At 37.7% G+C, this 20,851-nt stretch overlaps 1 protein-coding gene across 3 annotated transcripts in view; it reads left to right on the forward strand.

Annotated features, from left to right (window-relative positions):
- Positions 1–20,851, forward strand: part of spn-A (RAD51 recombinase homolog spn-A) — a 61,116-nt gene that overhangs the window by 18,976 nt on the left and 21,289 nt on the right. For all 3 annotated transcript variants that reach the window (XM_083119899.1, XM_083119898.1, XM_083119900.1), the window contains exons 2-3: positions 1,952–2,146; positions 4,355–4,492. In XM_083119899.1, coding sequence (XP_082976025.1) covers positions 2,069–2,146; positions 4,355–4,492 — 216 coding nt within the window. In that variant the 5' untranslated portion in view covers positions 1,952–2,068. The remainder of the gene's footprint in view (positions 1–1,951; positions 2,147–4,354; positions 4,493–20,851) is intronic.

A 20,851-nucleotide genomic window follows, 5' to 3' on the forward strand; every position in this document is an offset into this window, starting at 1 on the left:
TTCCATTCTTTTTCTGAAATGAAAGTATGTCCTATGACTTTTAACTCACCCTGTTAATCTGTGTGTGTCTAAAGAACTGTAAATAATCGTCAAATTCCTTTTTAGTGTTTTTTTGCAAGGTTAAAGACCAATTTTGTGATTGCTACAAGAAAAGTGCTCATCTGTTCCAATACATGTACTTAAACCTTAAATGCCGGGATGTGACAAATGTTGCATTTTGTTTTTTCGACTTTTGGAGCATCCTGCGACTCAGGCAATGTTCGGAGATATATTATGAGCGCTACACAAAGAGCCTTGAAGCATGCTATTAGTAATTAGTAAAGTTCAATTTGATTCTAGATATATTTTGGGGGAGGAGGAGTGGGTGCAATCCCTCCCCCCCCCAAATTACTGCTTTTACATTAGAAATTATATTTTTTCTCCGGAAGTATCAGAAGCAAGTGTGCAATTCTTGATACAAGAATGAAACACATATCAGGCAATATAGATGTTCCGTTTTAAATTATCACCTTCCAGCTTTGCCTTCGATGGGGCCTGATGAAATTAAAATTTCATCAAAACATAGTTTTATTTAACTTCCGTCTTCTTTTACTATGTAAATGAAAATTAGATTTATTCCACCATAGAAGTATAGTCTCGTGTGCCCTGATGAAAACAAGACATAATTTTTAACTCTAGGATTCATAGTCTCGAGATAACAATTTTGGAATTTGCCGTTAAAAAGATAAAACTTTTATATTAAAAAAAACACTTTTCTAAGAAAGTATCAGTAAGTGTTCAATTTAATCTTCTAAAGATACAACGTGAGGGCCCGACAAAATTAAAATTGTTAATTTTTTTTTTTTAAATTTTCGTCATCTTCTATTTGGTGAGTGAAAATGTTTTTTTTTTTTCCACAATAGGCATGCAGCATAGTCTGTACTGAAACAAACTAGCTATAATTTGTAACTCTAGCATTCATAGTTACTGTGATGATATAAGTACTTATTTCAAACCTAGTGTAATTTCAAACTTCCCGCTGAGAATGCACTCGGCGTTTAAGGGTTTACCTTTACTGTGCACTAGTGCCTTGCAATAACAAGTTGAAATTTTGACACACATTAGAGGAAGGTCTGATTATGTAGTGTATGCAACTTGGCTTGGATATAAAATGTCCCTTTTGTGCTACACCATTTCAAAAATCTGCCATTGTACGGTGAGTTTTAAATTTCCTGCATATTCAGCCACATATCATATGGATTGAGTGATATATATGGCGGCGTCATAATGTGTTAGTACTGAGCCCACATCAGGATTACTAGAAATACTAATGCCACCTTCCTGGGTGGATTACAGTTGTAACAGCAGGCACACAAAATATGAATTTTTTCACATGTAAGGCTTTTTAAGGCATATTTTGGGGTATTTAATTTGTTAAAGTAAACAAGCTGAGGGTATTTTGATTCAATACATGTGTTCCTTGGTTGGAGGTTGGTTTGGTGCGTAAACATCACTAGGCTGCGATCAAAGTGCTTATTTGTTCGTTCAGAATTCCTCAAATTTTAAATGCTCATATCTCACTTAATATCAATGGTTCCAAAGTTATTGAGTCCTTGGAACCATTGATCCTTAAGTGAGCTCTGAGCCATTTCTCAGATTTGGGCACATTTCTGAACGCACCAAACTAAGCACTTTGCTCGCAGCCTAGTGATTTTTACGCACAAACAACCTTCCACCAAGGAACATGTATTGAACCTTCATGCCAAATTTCATCCAAATCCAAAACTATGACCTGGAAACTTTTCTGAATTTGGTCGATTTGACATGGAATGACCCATGCAGCAAATTTCATAAAAATCTGTGATGTTTAATGAACATTCCTGGATGGAATGAATGGAAAGAATGGCCCCTCTTAATATTATTGGATATCTAATTTAGTTTATATTTGAGAATCTGATGTTCCTTATTGCAGGAGCAGTTCATAAAATGCTGGTAGAGTTGTGCAAGAATTAAAGGAGATTTGTTCATAGTTAATGTCAAAGGTCAAGCTTCTTTAAATAGATACATTACATTGAATTCAAAGTGCATCATGTCATTGGCAATATCCCGGCAGGAAGAGGAAGAGGCAGTGGAAGATGCTGGTCCTCAGCTTGTGCAAAAATTGGAGGTAAGTGTAATACTTCACCTATTATTTATCAATAACTTGATATCAATACCGTTAGATTTCAAAAGTCTGTCTGTATACATTTGTGCACTTTATATTTTCCCTTAAGTTTTTAGCCACAAACTTCACAGTATTTGTAATTGCAAATTAGGTGTGTGTTATGCTGTGTACACTGATCTCCCTACCTCCTTTAGCCTATTGTGTTGCATTTTTTTTAAAAAAATGTGTCATTTTTAAAATCTCTTGGTGCTAGCTTCCTTGTGATTCATGATGTTTCATGGAGTTGTATGGTTAGTACGTGGGTGAACGTTCCCTGCATCTGCTGACAAAATTCAAACTGGTGTTGTTAACCAAGTTTATTAGGCCCTTAAAATGTTATTTATTTTTTACTCTACATATAAAGTTACATGCTGGACAGAGATTAGAATGCTAGCAGTCACGAAACCATGTATTATGACCCTGTCATAATTTGATATTCTGTGTCCTCCCCCAAAATATGACATTCTGGAAACAATTTCATTCCAACATTATCCAGTAATTAATTTCTAGAATTTCCCAACCTGGCAACTAGTTGTATTTTAAAATATCTCACTTGATGTGGCCTTATAATGCAAAGAATCCAGTGTAAGTGTTTCACTTTTTTTGCTGATCAAAGTTAGGGTTGCATAACTTTTAAATGTACTGTATAATGGAATTATGCTGCATAGGAGCGTGAAACTGATGCTAATTGTTAATTACAGACATGTAGAAATATACAGCTAATATACATACTAAGAAAACTTAATTTGTTTTCTTAGTATGCAAACTTAAAGACTTAACATTTATGTATTAACCCTTAAACTACGGCTTGTTCCATGATGGAACAAGGAGCTTTTTCTCGTATGTGACTTTTAGGACAAACCGGGTGGCCAGAATTAAAGTTACCCAACTCAGAGCCTTCTGTAGCCTGTTTGAGGCATCCTAGAACTCTGAAATTTGGTGAATCCACTATGTGGACCATGGGGAAGAGGATGGCGATAATTTTTTTTTTAAAAAGTTAACTTTTATGCCACCAGGTTGAAATGTGGTGCTGTACTTCCATATGGGTTGTACAAATAATCACGTTAAGTGCTTTAGCTGACTTATTTTTTTTTATTCTGGCCACTGTGACTGATAATGGTCAGAGATACACGTTTTGAGTTATGCATGAGTCTTGAGGTATATAATTAACAATTAGTATAATTTAATTTCATTCTTGTTATATTGGTGGGGGGGATGTCCTGAAAATTATGTCCATGTCTTTTTTCCATTGATTTTGACAACAATGCTCTTTTCTCATTTCTGATGTTTGGAAACATATCAGGCAATATGCAGGTACTGTTTTTTAACTTCACATCTTGGCGTTGCCTGTATGTGGATCCAATCAATTTCAATTTCGTGAAAAAGATAGTATTTTTCTTTCTTTCATCTTCATCTAACCGATTACAGAAAATATGTTTTTTCTACCTCAGGCTTATAGTCCAATGTGTACTCTAGGTATAATTTGTCTCTGGTGTTTTTCATTCCAGGGATATAAAATTTTATTTAAAATCATGTGGAAGTTTAAACTTCCCACTGAAAACACATTCGTAGCTCATGGGTTCACTGGCAAACACACACTGTTGTTTGAGGTTTAATATATTAAAGCATTATAAAATGTAGAAATTTGAGGGGAAAATGCAGGCTCAACCAGGACTTGATCCTGTGTCTCTGGCATACTGTGCCATTGCTCCCCAACTGACCTATTGAGACAGTCCCGACTTCATCTGATTTTTCACTGTCACTATTTTACCTGTGTGGAATTCCCTCTGCCAGTACTACTGCAATAGATCTGTTGCCCTTGAAACCCTGATGACATCAACAATGCTCAGTTTCTCTGAGCATAAAGATGTAAATTACCACAATTTTTCGCTCAAATTTCTACATAGTACATATTCTGCGTGTGCCAAATCATAAGGTAATTAACATTATGAACTTGTCTGGAAAGTTATATGAAAATACTGGAAATTTGGCAGCAAAATCAGGGAATTTGGTTTGGCAAAATGAGTGGGAACTCTGATTATGTATTTCCACTTTTGTATGGAAAGATGCGTGACTGTAATCAATAATTATTTGTACAACTCAATTTTGTAAGGAAGCATGAAATTAGGTTTAAGAGAAAGCACTGGATGTAGTGTATGCTAATATTTGCAGAGTCATGGAATAAGTGCTGCTGATGTGAAGAAGCTGCAAGAAGCTGGTTATTACACTGTGGAAGCAGTGGCATTTGCCCCAAAGAAACACCTCCTCACCATAAAGGGGATAAGTGAAGCCAAAGCAGACAAAATATTGGTAAGATGCTTTTTTTTTTTAAAAGAAAACCTAGGTAAAATTTCTGATGCAAAGGAGATTCTAAATGTCTCTACTAGGGTTTGAACTTGGCAATCTGTCACTATCAGTACATTGCCTACTAAGCCAATCTGTCAAAATCTCATAGGTACTCTGTATATTAAGTTTAAGTTTATCTCAGGTTCACTACAACTACAGCCACTGCCAAAGATAGTCAATTTATAATGTTGATTGGCAATATCAGTGTAATAACTAGGGATGTGTGGATATGAAGATTCAGATATCAGATCCTGGATTAAGTATTCGGATAAGAAATCTGGGATTTTGTCATCATTTGTACATTAATCACAACCAGGGGATAGAAAATTTTCAGATGGCACCTGAATTTTCAAATCTACTTTAAAAAAAATTGTTTTTAATAATAAGAATTCACTTATATGGTAATTTCCTTACTTTTTTGGTGGGGGAGGGGACTAACGAGTACAGTACATGTTCTTTAATGTTTGTGTGTTTTCTGTATTGCGTGTATCTTTTATGTCACAACTAGCTGATTGCCCAGCTTTGCCCGGGTATTTATTTATATCAATTGTCTATTAGACAGTTCAGGGTGGCGACAGACCTGGAAAACTAGGAAAAGTCAGGGAATGTAAGAGGTCAAAAAAGTCACGGAATTTTGTCCTGATTGACTTTATTTTCTTTTTCGTTGGAATGAATGTGCCAGGCATTTTCTTTGAAAGATGTCATTATGAAGTCCTGCGTGCCAACAGGAAATCTTGAAATCTTGTTGCCAAGTTTTAGGACCCTTTTATATGCAACACAACCACAATGCTAGAAACCAGTGATGGGAGGTGGGAGGAGAAATTTCTGGAGGGGCTGAAAAATTTGATAAACCTCTAAATATTACATGGAAATGCATTAAATTATCATTTCTTCTTGTCTGTATGGGAGTAGTAAGGGAACAGAGCTGTCAACAGATGCAAGGGGGAGGGCAGGGGCACAACCACTGTGGCGGCATCTGATAGTTGTTGGACATCGTAGTATGGCATTTTGTTGGACATTCTGAAGGAACACTGAAACAAATATGGACACTATGCAACCCTTCAATTTGTTGAATGTAGTGTTCAGCATTTGTTGGACGAACATTTAGGCTTCATTGATGCATGTGGTTGTTGTCCTGTATCACATTTTGACAAAATGTCTCACTACATGATGCGACAAAAATCACATGCATTGCACTCTTATGGAATTAATTTTTGTTGGCTGTTTTCAGACTTCAACATCTGACAAAAATTACATGCATAAACAGATCCTTGTACAGTCTCAACCAGTTATGGGTAGTAACAATTTCATTAGTTTTCAATGGAATAGTTACAACCCAGAATAGTCTGTGACTGTATATCTCTGGTGTGGAACCACAGTTCATTGAAGAAACTTTTTGTGCATGTAATTTTGGTCAAACATACCACTTCGACATTTATTTTCTGTTCTACAGACTGCCCAGCCAATTCAATAGTTTAACAAATCAAATAGACATTTTTGAAAATTGGGCACGTTTTAGAAAGCTGTTGATTAAAATATGTAAGTCACTTCATCACATGTAATATTAGTTTTGTTATTATTTTTCTTGTTATTTTTGGCCTCCCTGATGGCATAGTGGTAGCGCACCTTGTAATCAAGGGGTCCCTGTTCGATACCCGGTGGAGACAGACACATGGTGGTTTGGGTCCCACTTTAAAATTGTAGGTCCAGTCCCGATTAGCCTTACTGTGCATAAAGTAGACTTAAAACACCAACTCAACTCAATTCTTGTTATTTTCGGTTGTTAGTTCATTCCAATGTAAAATGGCTAATGCTGTGTTTGGAATCTTCTGTTAAAAAAATAAATTTGTTATCTGCGACATCTGACAAAAAATGCATGCTATGGGCTCTTATTAATCTGATGTCCCAGTATGACCACAGATAAGGGTATATAACTAACTAACTATATGCCCTTATCTGTGGTATGACATTTTTTTGTCGTTTATGTTTGTCGGATGTGACATCCAACAAAAGTCGCAATGATAAATAGAACTTTAGACTGCTGCACCACTGCAAAAAATGCCACTAGAATAATTTTATTACTCTTCACTTAACCTTATTTAATGTAGCAATGCGTACAAAGGTTTTCTTTCAACCCCCCAGCATAATATTGGTCTTGCACAGCTTAACACAGGGCATGAAATTTCAAGTTTGAAATCAGTCGCCGGACTAAAATCTTTGGACTTTTATATTGATAAATAATAAAAATATGAGCAATTATTAAATATTAATGTTTGTGTAGCGCTGTCGTTCTGCACTGAAGTACCACTTATCAATCGCAGCTGCTGGGTCAAACTCTGACAGGGAGGATTGGGGGGGGGGGGGGTCCGTTTACGGAAACTCTGAGCAAATCATCCAGTGTCTCAGTCTTCACAGAGTTCCTGTAAGTAGTGTTGAAGTCTGTTGTGACAGCTGAAACCTCCCTTACATGAGGCTGTGCTCACTGGTAGAACAGCACAAAATATCAAAATCTGGAGCAAGTTGGGGAATCTTGCTGAACACTCGGCACTGTGGATTTTCTCCAGCGTCTGATTCAAAGCTGGAGAAGGAAACAAAAGTTTGTATTCTGTCCATTCTGCTGACAGAACATCCATTTTCTCATTATAAAGGATCGGGTTAAAGTATATGTAGATCTTCTTTATTTCTTCTATCCCAAACTGAAGAATATTTTCTTTGGGAGGCCAACCCAAGGTTTCGAAAACATGCAGAGATGCAATCGCATTTGTTGACATAGACGGCAATGTTTCTGTGATGTACACCTTCGCATTGTTAATTAAGTTTCCTCTAACAGTCTGAAACACTTGCACATCCCTGATCTTCCCTGAAATGGATACATGGTCCAAGAAATCTTGTTCGCTTGGTCCAACATTAGATTCCAGGTCAGCCAAAACTGAAATACAGTGTTCAATTCTTATTTTCAGAGATGAAATCAAAATATTCTTATTTTGTAGTCCCACGCTTAAAGGGTTCAATTTCCCGTAGACATCCAAAAGGAAGTACAGAAGCTTAACAAATTTAAATTGCTTCAAACTTTTCAGCAAATCCTTAGCTTTAGCGCCATCATTGTCTTTTCTATGGGCCACCTGTTCAAGATGTGTCACAACAGCTTTCCATGATTGCAAGAGAGCTCTTTTTGCACGTTCTTTGCTGGCTAACCACCTAATAGTGTGGATATCACTCAGTTTTAGAATTTCTTCTATAACTTCTGCCGTTTCTCTCAAAAGGTGAAGTCTTGAGGCATGTTTGACAATCATTTGAAACAACAAAATTTTAGTTGCCAGCCCAAAACTTTTGGTCGCCAATGGCGACCTGGCGACCGGAAATTTCGCGCCCTTGGTTAACATACCTTTTACAATGACATTAAGAAGAATCTAACAGATCGGGATAACTATTGAATAATATCACAACAAAGTGAAACAGATATGTGCATTCATAAACATTATAAAAAATTGACAAGTGCATGCTCCCAACCTCAGTTTTCTGTTATTAGGTGCATCCAGAAAGTAAGTTTCCCACTCGCCCACTGGTGGCAGGCCATGCATATTGAAACCAGTTTTGGGCAAGAGTGAGAGGCACATGCCCTGGTTAGTGAATGTCCTAGAAGACGCCTCCCGAAAGTCCTCAGTAGCATCGCGGCAGCAATGAAACATGGCGGCTGTTATTCCATCTCCCGCTGTGCGCGAGGTTCGTTCGGTGATCAAGTTTTTGAATGCACAAAACATAGCGCCGATCGAAATTCATCGTCAGCTGTGTCAGGTGTATGGGCCAGACGTCATGAGCAAGCAGATGGTGCATTGTTGGTGCAGGACACTTACTGAAGACTGGCAAAAATGTGTATGACGACGAGCGCAGTGGGTGGCCATCAGCTGTTATTGACGAGCTTGTGGAGCAGGTGCAGCAGCGCATATTGGAGGATTGTCATGATCACGGAACTCAACAGCCATTTCCCGCAGATTTCTTGGTCGTTGTTGCACGACATTGTTACCAAATGCTTCTTGTTCCGGGAATTGTGTGCCCGGTGGGTGCCGAAACAACTGACGTCCGAACACAATGGAAAGTGCATGGGCACGGCGCTGACATTTATGTAGCGTTACCATGATGATGACGATTTTCTCAACCGGATCATCACAGAGGATGAAACATGGGTTGCATACAGCACCCCAGAAAGCAAGCAACAGTCCATGCATTGGCATCACAGTGGATCTCCATGCAGGGTGAAGTTCAAACAGACTGTGTCGGCGCGAAAAGTGATGTGCACGGTGTTCTGGGACAGACAAGGCATTCTGCTCATCGACTTTCTGCCCAGAGATGAGACTGTGAACGCTAACCGTTATTGTGAAACACTGGGGACATTGCAAGGAGCCATTCAGAATAAGCGACGTGGTAAGATCAGTGCCGAGGTGATCTTGCTGCATGACAATGCGAAACCACATATGGCTAGGTGCACTGCAGCCCTTCTGGACAGGTTCGGTTGGGAGGTGTTCGATCATCCATTGGACAGGTTTGGTTGGGAGGTGATCGATCATCCATCGTACAGCCCGGATCTCTCTCCCAGTGATTGCCACCTGTTCTTGCACCTGAAAATGTCCCTGTCCGGTCAACATTTTCACAGCGACGAAGAGGTTCAGATGGCTGTCACACAGTGGTTCGATGCCCAGGTGGCAGACTTCTAAGATGCAGGTATACAGAAGTTGGTCCCACACTATGACAAGTGACTGAATTCTGGCGGGAATTATGTTGACAAGTAACTGGATAAGTGCTGTATCTGTGGCAATAAATCATTGAATGAATAATGTTTCCTTTTTGTGCACAACCCCAGGGAAACTTACTTTCTGGATGCGCCTAATACATTCGCATTGCAATTCACCCTGCCCCTCTGCCCTATTTAAACCCATGAGAGATTATTGTTAATCTGGCACTGAATAAAGTTAATGCCCACCCAGTGTTATGAAATAATAATAAATAAGTAAATATTTTAATATAATAATTACTTGAATCATTCAATCTTGAAAGCATATCACTTTCTTCAGTAATCGACCTTTCTCTGCCAGCCCTGCTAAATATTCACATTTCTCCTACTGATTTATACGAGGGGAGTCCAGAAGGTGTTCCGTTTAGTAGGGACCTTGATATTTTGCATGTGAGTCATTCCATGTGAAATCACCCAATTTTAAATCAATTGGTTGCTTGACCATTTTGTTAATTTTTTATATTTTCACCATAGGTGGTCTTGCTAGTGACCTGCTCAAAAAGAATTTTTTTTTTTCAAAAATCTTCCGCCATCTTGGATTTCTGCTCATTTTTCATCACTGCGGGAAGCAAAAATGAGTGTTTACAAGGGTTTTGAAAAAAGGTTGCTGTGTGATTTCTATTACAGATGGAATGTTCTAGTTTTCACTGCCTGAAAGTAGAGATTCTGGCCTTTCAGAAAATGTATATATATGTAAGGTAAGAATTAAGTAACTGGGACTTTAATGGGTTTCAATATAGCCATCGTAACGGGAAATTTTGCCAATTTTAAAGGTCTGTAAAATCAAAAGGGCTTGAAACCACAGGATGGAATTATTTTTGCAAGAACTATGAGTGGAAGGCTTTTCAGCCATGGTGAAACAAATCCGGGGTTGTAAGCCCTTCTGTCCGATTTTTAGTTCCGAAATCCGAAAATTTCCAAAATTTGTGAATTTCAAGGTCAAATATCTCTAAAGGGGGACCTGCCAAAAATTAGAAATTTTGGCCATGGATACTCCTACTAGTACTTAGTAAAACCTGTCAATTTCATTTTGGGGTTCACACCGATGTTCATGTTACAGGCTGTCAAATATCTCTAAAAATGACATCGTGAAAACATAATAATAAATAGGCTTAAAGTGACCTGATTTCCATTATTTTATAATCTAGTTATTTTATAAGGGTAAACAGAAATTAAAATAGATAAACTAGTTAGTTACTAGTTGATATATTTCAATATATACTTAGTGTGCTTTTGTTAATAAAAATCAAATCAAATCAAAATCACTTTTTGGATTGAGAAGACAAATGTTAGTAAACAAACAAGAGTACTATTATGTCAGTAAGTATATACAAGTTGCATGCACATGTTTCTTAAAGGTTTATAAATATCCAATACTATCAAACCTTACTTAATACATCCACTCTGATACATAACAAGTGTATGCGAAATATAACATAATATATACAACAATTGTCTGCGAAATATAACATAAGCTACCTGTAAGCATTTAAACGCTTGAGAATATACGTATTCAAGTTCTTCCTCTATTTTTGTATCCCAGTTACATATACCACTATGATATACACAGTTTGCAATTCAATATATTACATCACAATGACATTTACAATTCCATATATCACTACACATAATACAACATTACATCAATAAATATATACATATCTACACATGGACATCAAAGTTACAGGGGATCTTGTCTCTCTCAATCCATGGAGCCATGAAAAAAAGAAAAAATATCCGACTGGTGCTTGATCCTGAAAACACTGATTGGCACGGAGATGATTGATCAACGGACTATTTCTTCTTATGTGCTTGTAAGTGTGACAGTTCTGTGTTTTCCTGTTGAGTAAAATGTTGTATGTTCTCCCAGTAACAGTGGTGAAGTCACATGGTGTCAGAACATCAATTATATTGTTCAACTTCACCCAAGCAACATCATTTCTTTGTAAAGTAAAGCTCGTTGATGGTCCACCAGGATTGAAGAACATCACTTTAACATCATTGTTTTCTTTTGACATTTCAATTACTTTACCTACATACCACCTGTTAGTGGCCGCGGTGGCTCAGTCGGTAACGCGTCTGACTACCATGCTAAAGGTCCCAGGTTCGATCCCCGGCTGGTTCAAATCCGGGAACTTTTCTAATGATGGAAGCGGCCCCGGCGCCCACCCAGCGTCGAATAACATGTTTACCTGGGGAAACCTGGGGGGTAAAGGCGGTCAGGGGCATGGTGCTGATCACATCACCCCCACTCACGACCGGATTAAGAAAGTGTGGGGCGTTACCCCCACACCCCCTATACACCTTCATGGTGTGGTGCTAAGCACAGGGGAACACTTTATTATTTTATTTTTTTTACATACCACCTGTTATTGTAAATGCAGACGACATTGTCATTTTCAATTATTTCATTAAAATGAAATATTCGTGGTGAGTCATCAATTCTGAACTCTACATGATTAATTTGAAATGATGCAGATATTCTACTGATGAGAAGAGTTGAAGAGTCCTTGGGTATGTAGCAGTGGTGATATCTTGTTCCTTCAAATCTATGAGCTTCATTGAAGCGGTCATTCAGAAACCCTTGCTCATTTTTTGTCACTTTCAGTCACCATGATGAAGTTTATCCTTTAATATTTTCCACACAAAACTCATGCATGTCCTTTGGTGTAAAAATATGGCCCTCAGTTGGTCGCTGCAGACTTGCCTTTGCCACAAGTCTTTTTACCGTCCCACCAATCCCATCACAAGGACCCTTGCCATGGCTTGTGGCAAAAAAAATGCCACTCAGCAGCCACACCGAAGTCCTGTTTATGCTTACATAAGTTAGAAAAATTCTTTCTGTTCTTATATTGGGCTCCTGAGCCATCTGAGAAATAATAAATTTTCTTTAGATTTGGGATGAACGTTTGAACAAATGGAATCAGCTGCTTTTGGAAAGCGTAAACAGCAGTTGTGTTGTGTACAATGCAGTCACTTATAATACAAAGACGTTTGATACATAGATCATCAGAAGAATTAGTCTTAAAGTAGACACAAAAGGGGTGGACAGTAGCTTGAGCATTAATCCAGTGGTAACTCTGGATTTCATCTTGTACAACAAATGTGAAGTTTTCAGAGAAATCACCAATCACTACACATTCATCTGGAGAAAGACTTTCTTTCGTTCTTTTGCAAAATTCTGATTGACTCTGAGCAATAAAGTGGTGACTTTTTAATTGCAGTAACTTTGAAGCTAAATTTTCTCTAAACTCTGAAATTGTTTCTACAACAGTGATCAAATTGCAACGATCTGTTGTTATCCATTGTTTGTAAGTAATTTTTTTCTCGTAGTCATCATCAGAATTGTCCAAATCAGGATTCAGTTCATGTAATTTTAAGTCTTGTGTAATTGTAATTGTAAACTGTGTATATCACAGTGTATATGTGACTGTGATACAAAAAATAGAGGAAGAACTTGAATACGTATATTCTCAAGCGTTTAAATGCTTACAGGTAGCTTATGTTATATTTCGCAGACAATTGTTGTATATATTATGTTATATTTCGCATACACTTGTTATGTATCAGAGTGGATGTATTAAGAAAGGTTTGATAGTATTGGATATTTATAAACCTTTAAGAAACATGTGCATGCAACTTGTGTATACTTACTGACATAATAGTACTCTTGTTTGTTTACTAACATTTGTCTTCTCAATCCAAAAAGTGATTTTGATTTGATTTGATTTTTATTAACAAAAGCACACTAAGTATATATTGAAATATATCAACTAGTAACTAACTAGTTTATCTATTTTAATTTCTGTTTACCCTTATAAAATAACTAGATTATAAAATAATGGAAATCAGGTCACTTTAGGCCTATTTATTATTATGTTTTCACGATGTCATTTTTAGAGATATTTGACAGCCTGTAACATGAACATCGGTGTGAACCCCAAAATGAAATTGACAGGTTTTACTAAGTACTAGTAGGAGTATCCATGGCCAAAATTTCTAATTTTTGGCAGGTCCCCCTTTAGAGATATTTGACATTGAAATTCACAAATTTTGGAAATTTTCGGATTTTGGAACTAAAAATCGGACAGAAGGGCTTACAACCCCGGATTTGTTTCACCATGGCTGAAAAGCCTTCCACTCATAGTTCTTGCAAAAATAATTCCATCCTGTGGTTTCAAGCCCTTTTGATTTTACAGACCTTTAAAATTGGCAAAATTTCCCGTTACGATGGCTATATTGAAACCCATTAAAGTCCCAGTTACTTAATTCTTACCTTACATATATATACATTTTCTGAAAGGCCAGAATCTCTACTTTCAGGCAGTGAAAACTAGAACATTCCATCTGTAATAGAAATCACACAGCAACCTTTTTTCAAAACCCTTGTAAACACTCATTTTTGCTTCCCGCAGTGATGAAAAATGAGCAGAAATCCAAGATGGCGGAAGATTTTTGAAAAAAAAAAAATATTTTTGAGCGGGTCACTAGCAAGACCACCTATGGTGAAAATATAAAAAATTAACAAAATGGTCAAGCAACCACCTCTGGGTGATTTGACATGGAACGACTCATGTGCGATAACACTGAAAAATGTTAATTGCTGCAAACTAGAATTTGTGAATCTGCAGTAATATGTGGACACATTTTTCACCCATCCAAAATAGCGAAATAATGTGAATTTGGCATAAAATGCAAATTGTTGCCTTTTTCACGAATTAAAAAAAATGTTCTTAAACACTAAAATTACTGTGAAATCCAGCAGTCTTGTGTTTTATAGGCTTAATAAACCAAATATGCCATTGTTGTGCATGTACTAGGGCAAATCAAAAAGTAAGTTACACCCCCTGTATAAAACAAACAAAACACATTAGAAAGAAAATAATTATTGGACAAAAATGTATGAACATTTCACTTTTTTTCGACAGTCACCAAGGTATTCCAAGCACTTTTTGAATCGTGTGACCATTTTTCGATTTCTTGTGTGTAAATATTCCGTCCAATTTCAATTGAGTTGACTTTTGTGCTCATCGGTTAACAATGGCACCCAGTAAGAGCACACTTTACTATACACCCGACTGGTCATGAATCAGCATAGACACGCTATCGTATGATATGTTCAGTTCACTTGCAATCTCTCTTAATTTTCACGTTGAGGTTGGCAAGGATGATTGCATTCACATGCTCCGTTTTGTTGATAGTGTTCACAGTTGCAGACTGCCCAACACACTGTTCGTCGTTCACGTTCGCTCTTTCCTCTTCGAACATCTGGCACCATTTCCTGATCATGGGGTGTGACATTGCATTCTCACCATACACCTCGACAATTTGGCGATGGATTTCACTCTGATTATGCCTTCGTGTCCACAAAAATCGGACGACTGAGCGCAACTCAGTGTTGAATGCCACCTCAGTACGACACACCATACTGACAACGGTGACTACTCTCATATTAAAGCAGCTGCAGCATAGCTGCTTCGAGTATGGGGAGAATACATTCCAGACAGTGCTGCCACCAAGTGTGATTATTTTCTCTCTTTTAGTACAGGAACGCAGCTCGGGTGTAACTTACTTTTTGATTCGCCCATGTAGAACGTGCACATTTTCCAACATTTTAACCAAGAGAAAACTATAATACATGTTATACATGATATAATTCCACTGAAACCCTGTGTTTCCCATGATTTTTCAACTTCTATTGGAACGATCGGCAATATCGAGTTTTCATCTACCACCACACGGACCTGTAACATCAGTATTTGTCCACTGGAAAAAAAATTGAAAATAACTTCCTCAAATATCAGTTCCAACATGCCAAACTCTCATGAACAGTTGTAAGCCGTGACATACAATTTAAAACACTAGTTTCAAAACACTATGGTATAATTTAGGTATATTTGCCAGAAAATGCTAATTTTGAGAAAAATCACACCGAATTGTAAAAAAAGAATAACACCAATTTAGAAAATCAAGGTTCCTACTGATTGGCCATAAATAAAACAAGAATTATTAGTAATTAACAGTAACTCCTAACTCAATTTTTGACATATTCATCACCGTTGTTCTGACATTTGTCATAGCATTGCACCAAATTTGGTTTGCCCATTGCATATGTGTCTGACATGAAAGACTGGAACCATCTGTACCGCAGCATAACTGTCAAAATGTTGTTCTTCTATCAACCTCTTCAGCTGCAAAAAGAGATGATAGTCTATACGTGTAAGTTCTGGAGTGTATAGGGAGTGGTCCAAGATATCTCACTTGATGCAAAAGTGCCCGCTTGCACTTAACTGTGTGGGGTAGTGCACGTTGGATCGACCTTCCATGAATTGTGTGCACCATCTTATGACCATATTGTCACTCAAAGACTTCTGGTCTCTACACCTCACTCGATTGCTGATGGCTCTATGCCAGCTTCTGAGTCTGCACATATCTGATTACCGTACGTATCTTGCAGTCGGTGGGAGACTGTATGAGAGCTGCCATCATTCTCCTACCACTGACCTGAAACAACTGCACCAGATTAGAGTGATATGCCACCTCTTCCTTCCTGCATATGTGTGTCCCGCTCTGACCACTGGCTCCGCATACAGATGCCATCAGAACTTTTTTGCTTGAATTGCTTGTGATTTGTAATAATTTTCCAAATTCACAATTTTGCAGTGAGGTTCTCTGAAGATAGTATTAGTATGTTACAGAATCCATGCCTGGATCTGTATGACTTTATTATTTTATAATTGTCAGGGAAAAATATTTAATTTTTCTTGGAAAACCTGGAAAAGTCAGGGAATTTCATTTCTGCTTGTCTGTAGCCACTCTGCAGGAAAATAATGAATTCTAACTATAGTGTAAAATTAACTTGGAGTTGAATTGCATTGGGAGTGTCACTATTCATCTTAGCGACCCCGTAAACTATGGATTCCACACTAATATCGGTCGTTTTAGATTATTTTTACATGCCACTACCTTCTCACCCCCAACCCTAGAGGTGCCAGAGGTATCGTGGAGTTGAACGGCATTGGGAATGTCACTATTCATCTTAGCGAGCCAGAAAACTATGACTTCCACACTAATATTGGTTGTTTTACATGTCAACCCCTTCCCACCCCCACCCCTAGGGGTGCCAGGGGTGTCTTGGAGTTGAACGGTATTGGGAGTGTCACTATTCATCTTAGCGAGCCAGAAAACTATAGATTCCACACTAATATCGGTCATTTTCGATTATTTTTACATGTCACCCTCTTCCCACCTCACCCCTACGAGTGGCAGGGGTGTCTTACCCCCACAGTATTTCTTTCCAGATTGTAAGTCTCATGTGTACCAAGTTTGGTCATCGTGAATGTCGCCAATTAGCTTAGCGACCATGAAAACTATGGATTTGACACTAATCTAGGTCATTTTTGACATTTTATTTTTCACCCCCTCTCATCCCCCATCCCGATAGGTAATGAACTTGGAGTTGAAGGGCATTGGGAGTGTCACTATTCATCTTAGCGACCCCGAAAACTATGGATTCCACACTAATATTGGTCATTTTCGATTATTTTTACATGTCACTCCTTCCAACTCCCACTTCTAGGGGTGCCAGAGGTGTCTTACCCCCACATTATTTCTTTCCAGATTGCAAGTGATATGTGTACCAAGTTTGGTTGAAATCGATCCAGGAGTTATACTGGAACAAACATACATACATTTTTATATATATAGACTACCTGATTACCCAGTTGCCCAGGTATTTATTTATCCCAATGTTCTATTAGATAGGAAAATAATGAATTCTAACTATAGTGCATAATGAACTTGGAGTTGAACGGCATTGGGACTGTCACTATTCATCTTAGCGACCCCGTAAACTATGGATTCCACACTAATATCGGTCATTTTCGGAACACAAAGTCATATCAACCTGAATATCAGCCTGAATGTTAGACACCCTGAGAAACACTCGTTGTGCGGGATTGCATAGAGCCCCAGATGTCTGTCTGTGCGGAATTTAATATCGGTCGTTCACGATTATTTTTACATGTCACCCCTTCCCACCCCACCTCTAGGGGTGTCAGGGATGTTTTAACCCAAAAAAGGTTATTTCCAGATTGCAAGTGATATGTGTACCAAATTTGGTTGGAATTGCTCCAGGCGTTCGAAAGTTATGCCGGAACAAACATATACAGGGTGACTGGTAATTAGATGTATTCCCTGAAAGGGGTTAAAGTAGAGACAATTTGCAATAAATTTGACCATATGATGCCCCGTCCGAAAATTAGTAGTTTTCGAGATAATCGAATTTCAATTGTTTTTTTTAAAAAATGACAATTTTCCACATAAATAGATGAATTGAGAAAAAACTGGTCATTGTATGGAACTTATTTCAGCGTTTTCTGATAGCTAACAAATAAGTGGTTCGTTGAAAATTAAGTTTTTCCCAAATAACAATCACATGTAAGTAACGGGTGGGTCTAAACTTACAAGTGATGATAAAAAAATTCACTCTTAGTTTACTTGGCAACGTATTAATAACAAAAATGGTATGGCACGAAGCGTACAAATTACTTAAATTACTTCCTTGTTACATCTGCTATCCAACAAGGTACAAATGTTGCTAACATTCACATTTGTATACAAGAAATAATACTTCATTCATCTTCATGTGAATGGAATCAATGCACAATACAATTAAAGAACATTACACGTCTTGCTCAAAGTGGGCACCTCCGTTACGAATGCAGGCAGCAGGTTTTTAAGGACATTTGGTCTCTTAACTCGTGATGTGATGGTGTCCTTGATGTGTTGACCAGCTGTTGAGATCCTGTCCCTGAGCTCTTCTTGCGAGTTTACCGGTGTCTTGTAAACTAAGTCTTTCATGTGGCTCCAAATGTAAAAGTCGCAAGGCTTCAAATCGATCGGGGGATCGAGCTGGGCAGCCATCATGCTTGTAAATTATGTCACGTCTTGTAGCTAGAGACACATCCTCCAACAACATTGCCATCCCGTTCCTCAAGAAATGTTCATAAGTGATGCCTTTTAACATTTGGGGCAGAAAAAATGGCCCGATCAAATGATTGTTGATTACGCCCATCCATACTTCTGCTTGGGCATGCGACTGTGGCTGGATGAAAATTACCCAAAGAAATGGATTGACCGAGGCGGCTCGATTCCCTGGCCAGCTCGATCACCTGATTTGAAGCCTTTCGACTTTTACATTTGGAGCCACATGACAAGACACAGGTAAACTCGCAAGAAGAGCTCAGGGACAGGATCTCAACAGCTGGTCAACACATCAAGGACACCATCACATCACGAGTTAAGAGACCAAATGTCCTTAAAAACCTGCGTGCCTGCATTCGTAACGGAGGTGCTTTGAGCAAGACGTGTAATGTTCTTTAATTGTATTGTGCATTGATTCCATTCACATGAAGATGAATGAAGTATTATTTCTTGTACACAAATGTGAATGTTAGCAACATTTGTACCTTGTTGGATAGCAGATGTAACAAGGAAGTAATTTAAGTAATTTGTACGCTTCGTGCCATACCATTTTTGTTATTAATACGTTGCCAAGTAAACTAAGAGTGAATTTTTTTATCATCACTTGTAAGTTTAGACCCACCCGTTACTTACATGTGATTGTTATTTGGGAAAAACTTAATTTTCAACGAACCACTTATTTGTTAGCTATCAGAAAACGCTGAAATAAGTTCCATACAATGACCAGTTTTTTCTCAATTCATCTATTTATGTGGAAAATTGTCATTGTTTAAAAAAACAATTGAAATTCGATTATCTCGAAAACTACTAATTTTCGGACAGGGCATCATATGGTCAAATTTATTGCAAATTGTCTCTACTTTAACCCCTTTCAGGGAATACATCTAATTACCAGTCACCCTGTATACATACCCACACACACACACATATACATCCATTTATATATATATATAGAAGATAATAAACATGCCATTATAAATTTTTGCACCGTTGCTGGTCGAATTTGAAATTTTGCAATATGGTAGAGTTTTTCATATGTTAGAATGTATTGCATAGTTATTAATGCTGTTACCGTGACACGTCCTTTCCCATTGCATTAATATTTATTGTTATTAATTATCTTTTCTCTTGTACAAATGTTTATTGTTCTTTAATCTTAATTTCTGTAATTTACCTATCACTGATAATGTCAGGATAGTGACTAACCTGTATATACTTATCTTGTAAGGGCTGTTACCATGGCAATTATGGGTGTGTATAGTCTTGACTTGGGAGTTCGGGCTCAGTTTTTGAATAGAGTGATCAAGTTGAATTATAAGAAGTTTAATTTCTTTGAGTGACATGGATTATATGTTAGGCATATAAGTATTTAGTTTGCAAAGAAGTTAAATAGACTTCCTTTTTCTTAGTGCAAACTTAACTTTGATTTTTATTTGACGAACTAACAGATATATTACCCCATACCCTGAGAGGCATCACGCGAATGCTTTTGAGTCTTTCATGTGAACTTATTATTTGCTCTTTTAGTTAAATCATGTTCTTTTGACTAAAGAACGTGTCAACCAGTAAAACCTTCTTAAGGAAGGCCTCTCCAGCACAAGAATTAATTACTTTTAATCCAATCTTGTATTGTTATTATTATATGCTTTACGGTCACTTTTCAGTGTGTGGCTCTATATTAGTTGGGTTCATGGCTTTCTTATCTCGTATTTGAAAAAAAAAAAAAAAAGCTGTGTCCTGAGAAGAGGCTGGCACCTGAATTATTTTTAGTTTTCTCTACCCCTGACCACAAGAATGAAGATGAATGATGATTACCTGAAACTGACATTTCTGTGAAAAACAATGAAACATCAATCCACAATGATTCAAATCTAGAACCCTTGTTTTTTTGACAAGTTGTTTTGTTTTCTTCTTCTTGTTTTAGGTTCACTTTATGCACATATAGGCTAATCGGTACTGGTCCTACAGTTTAAAGGTGGGTCGACCTTTGGAGGAGCAGTTAGTACAGCGTGCTATGATGCCAGAGGTTCTTGGTTCGAATCCTGGCTTGGGCATGACTGTCCTTTCATCAATTCCATCATATTGTCACTCATCCTCATCTTCGTGATTGGCCAAAAGTAGCAGAAATATAATAAACAAAATATATAATATAAAGTTTGAAGTGGGATCCAAAAAACCATGTGACTCCACTGGGTATCAAACCCAAGACTCCTTGATTATGAAGTGACAATGTTTCCACCATGCAATCTGGGAGGTCCTGTAGTTATGCTGTTTATTTTGGTGTTGTACCAATTTCTGGTTTATCATTTTTTTATGTTTGCTCTGTTAATCCATTTCCTTGTTATTCCCGTATGGAACTTTTCTCTGCTTAGATTTAACTCATTTCCTGTTCAGCAGTTGATGGGGTGCAGGGTTGATAAATGTCCCGTTCTACCAGTCCATCCTCTACTACTCTCACCAACCCCCTCTGTCTCCCCAATCACTCTTTTCTGGTGCCATGATTGTTCCTGTTTATGCTTTAGTACGTCATCGTTTGGCCACCGCCATTA

This window comes from Lepisma saccharinum, chromosome 3, assembly GCF_977018435.1.
Source record: "Lepisma saccharinum chromosome 3, izLepSacc3.1, whole genome shotgun sequence".
In the NCBI taxonomy this organism is placed as follows: Eukaryota; Metazoa; Arthropoda; class Insecta; order Zygentoma; family Lepismatidae; genus Lepisma; species Lepisma saccharinum.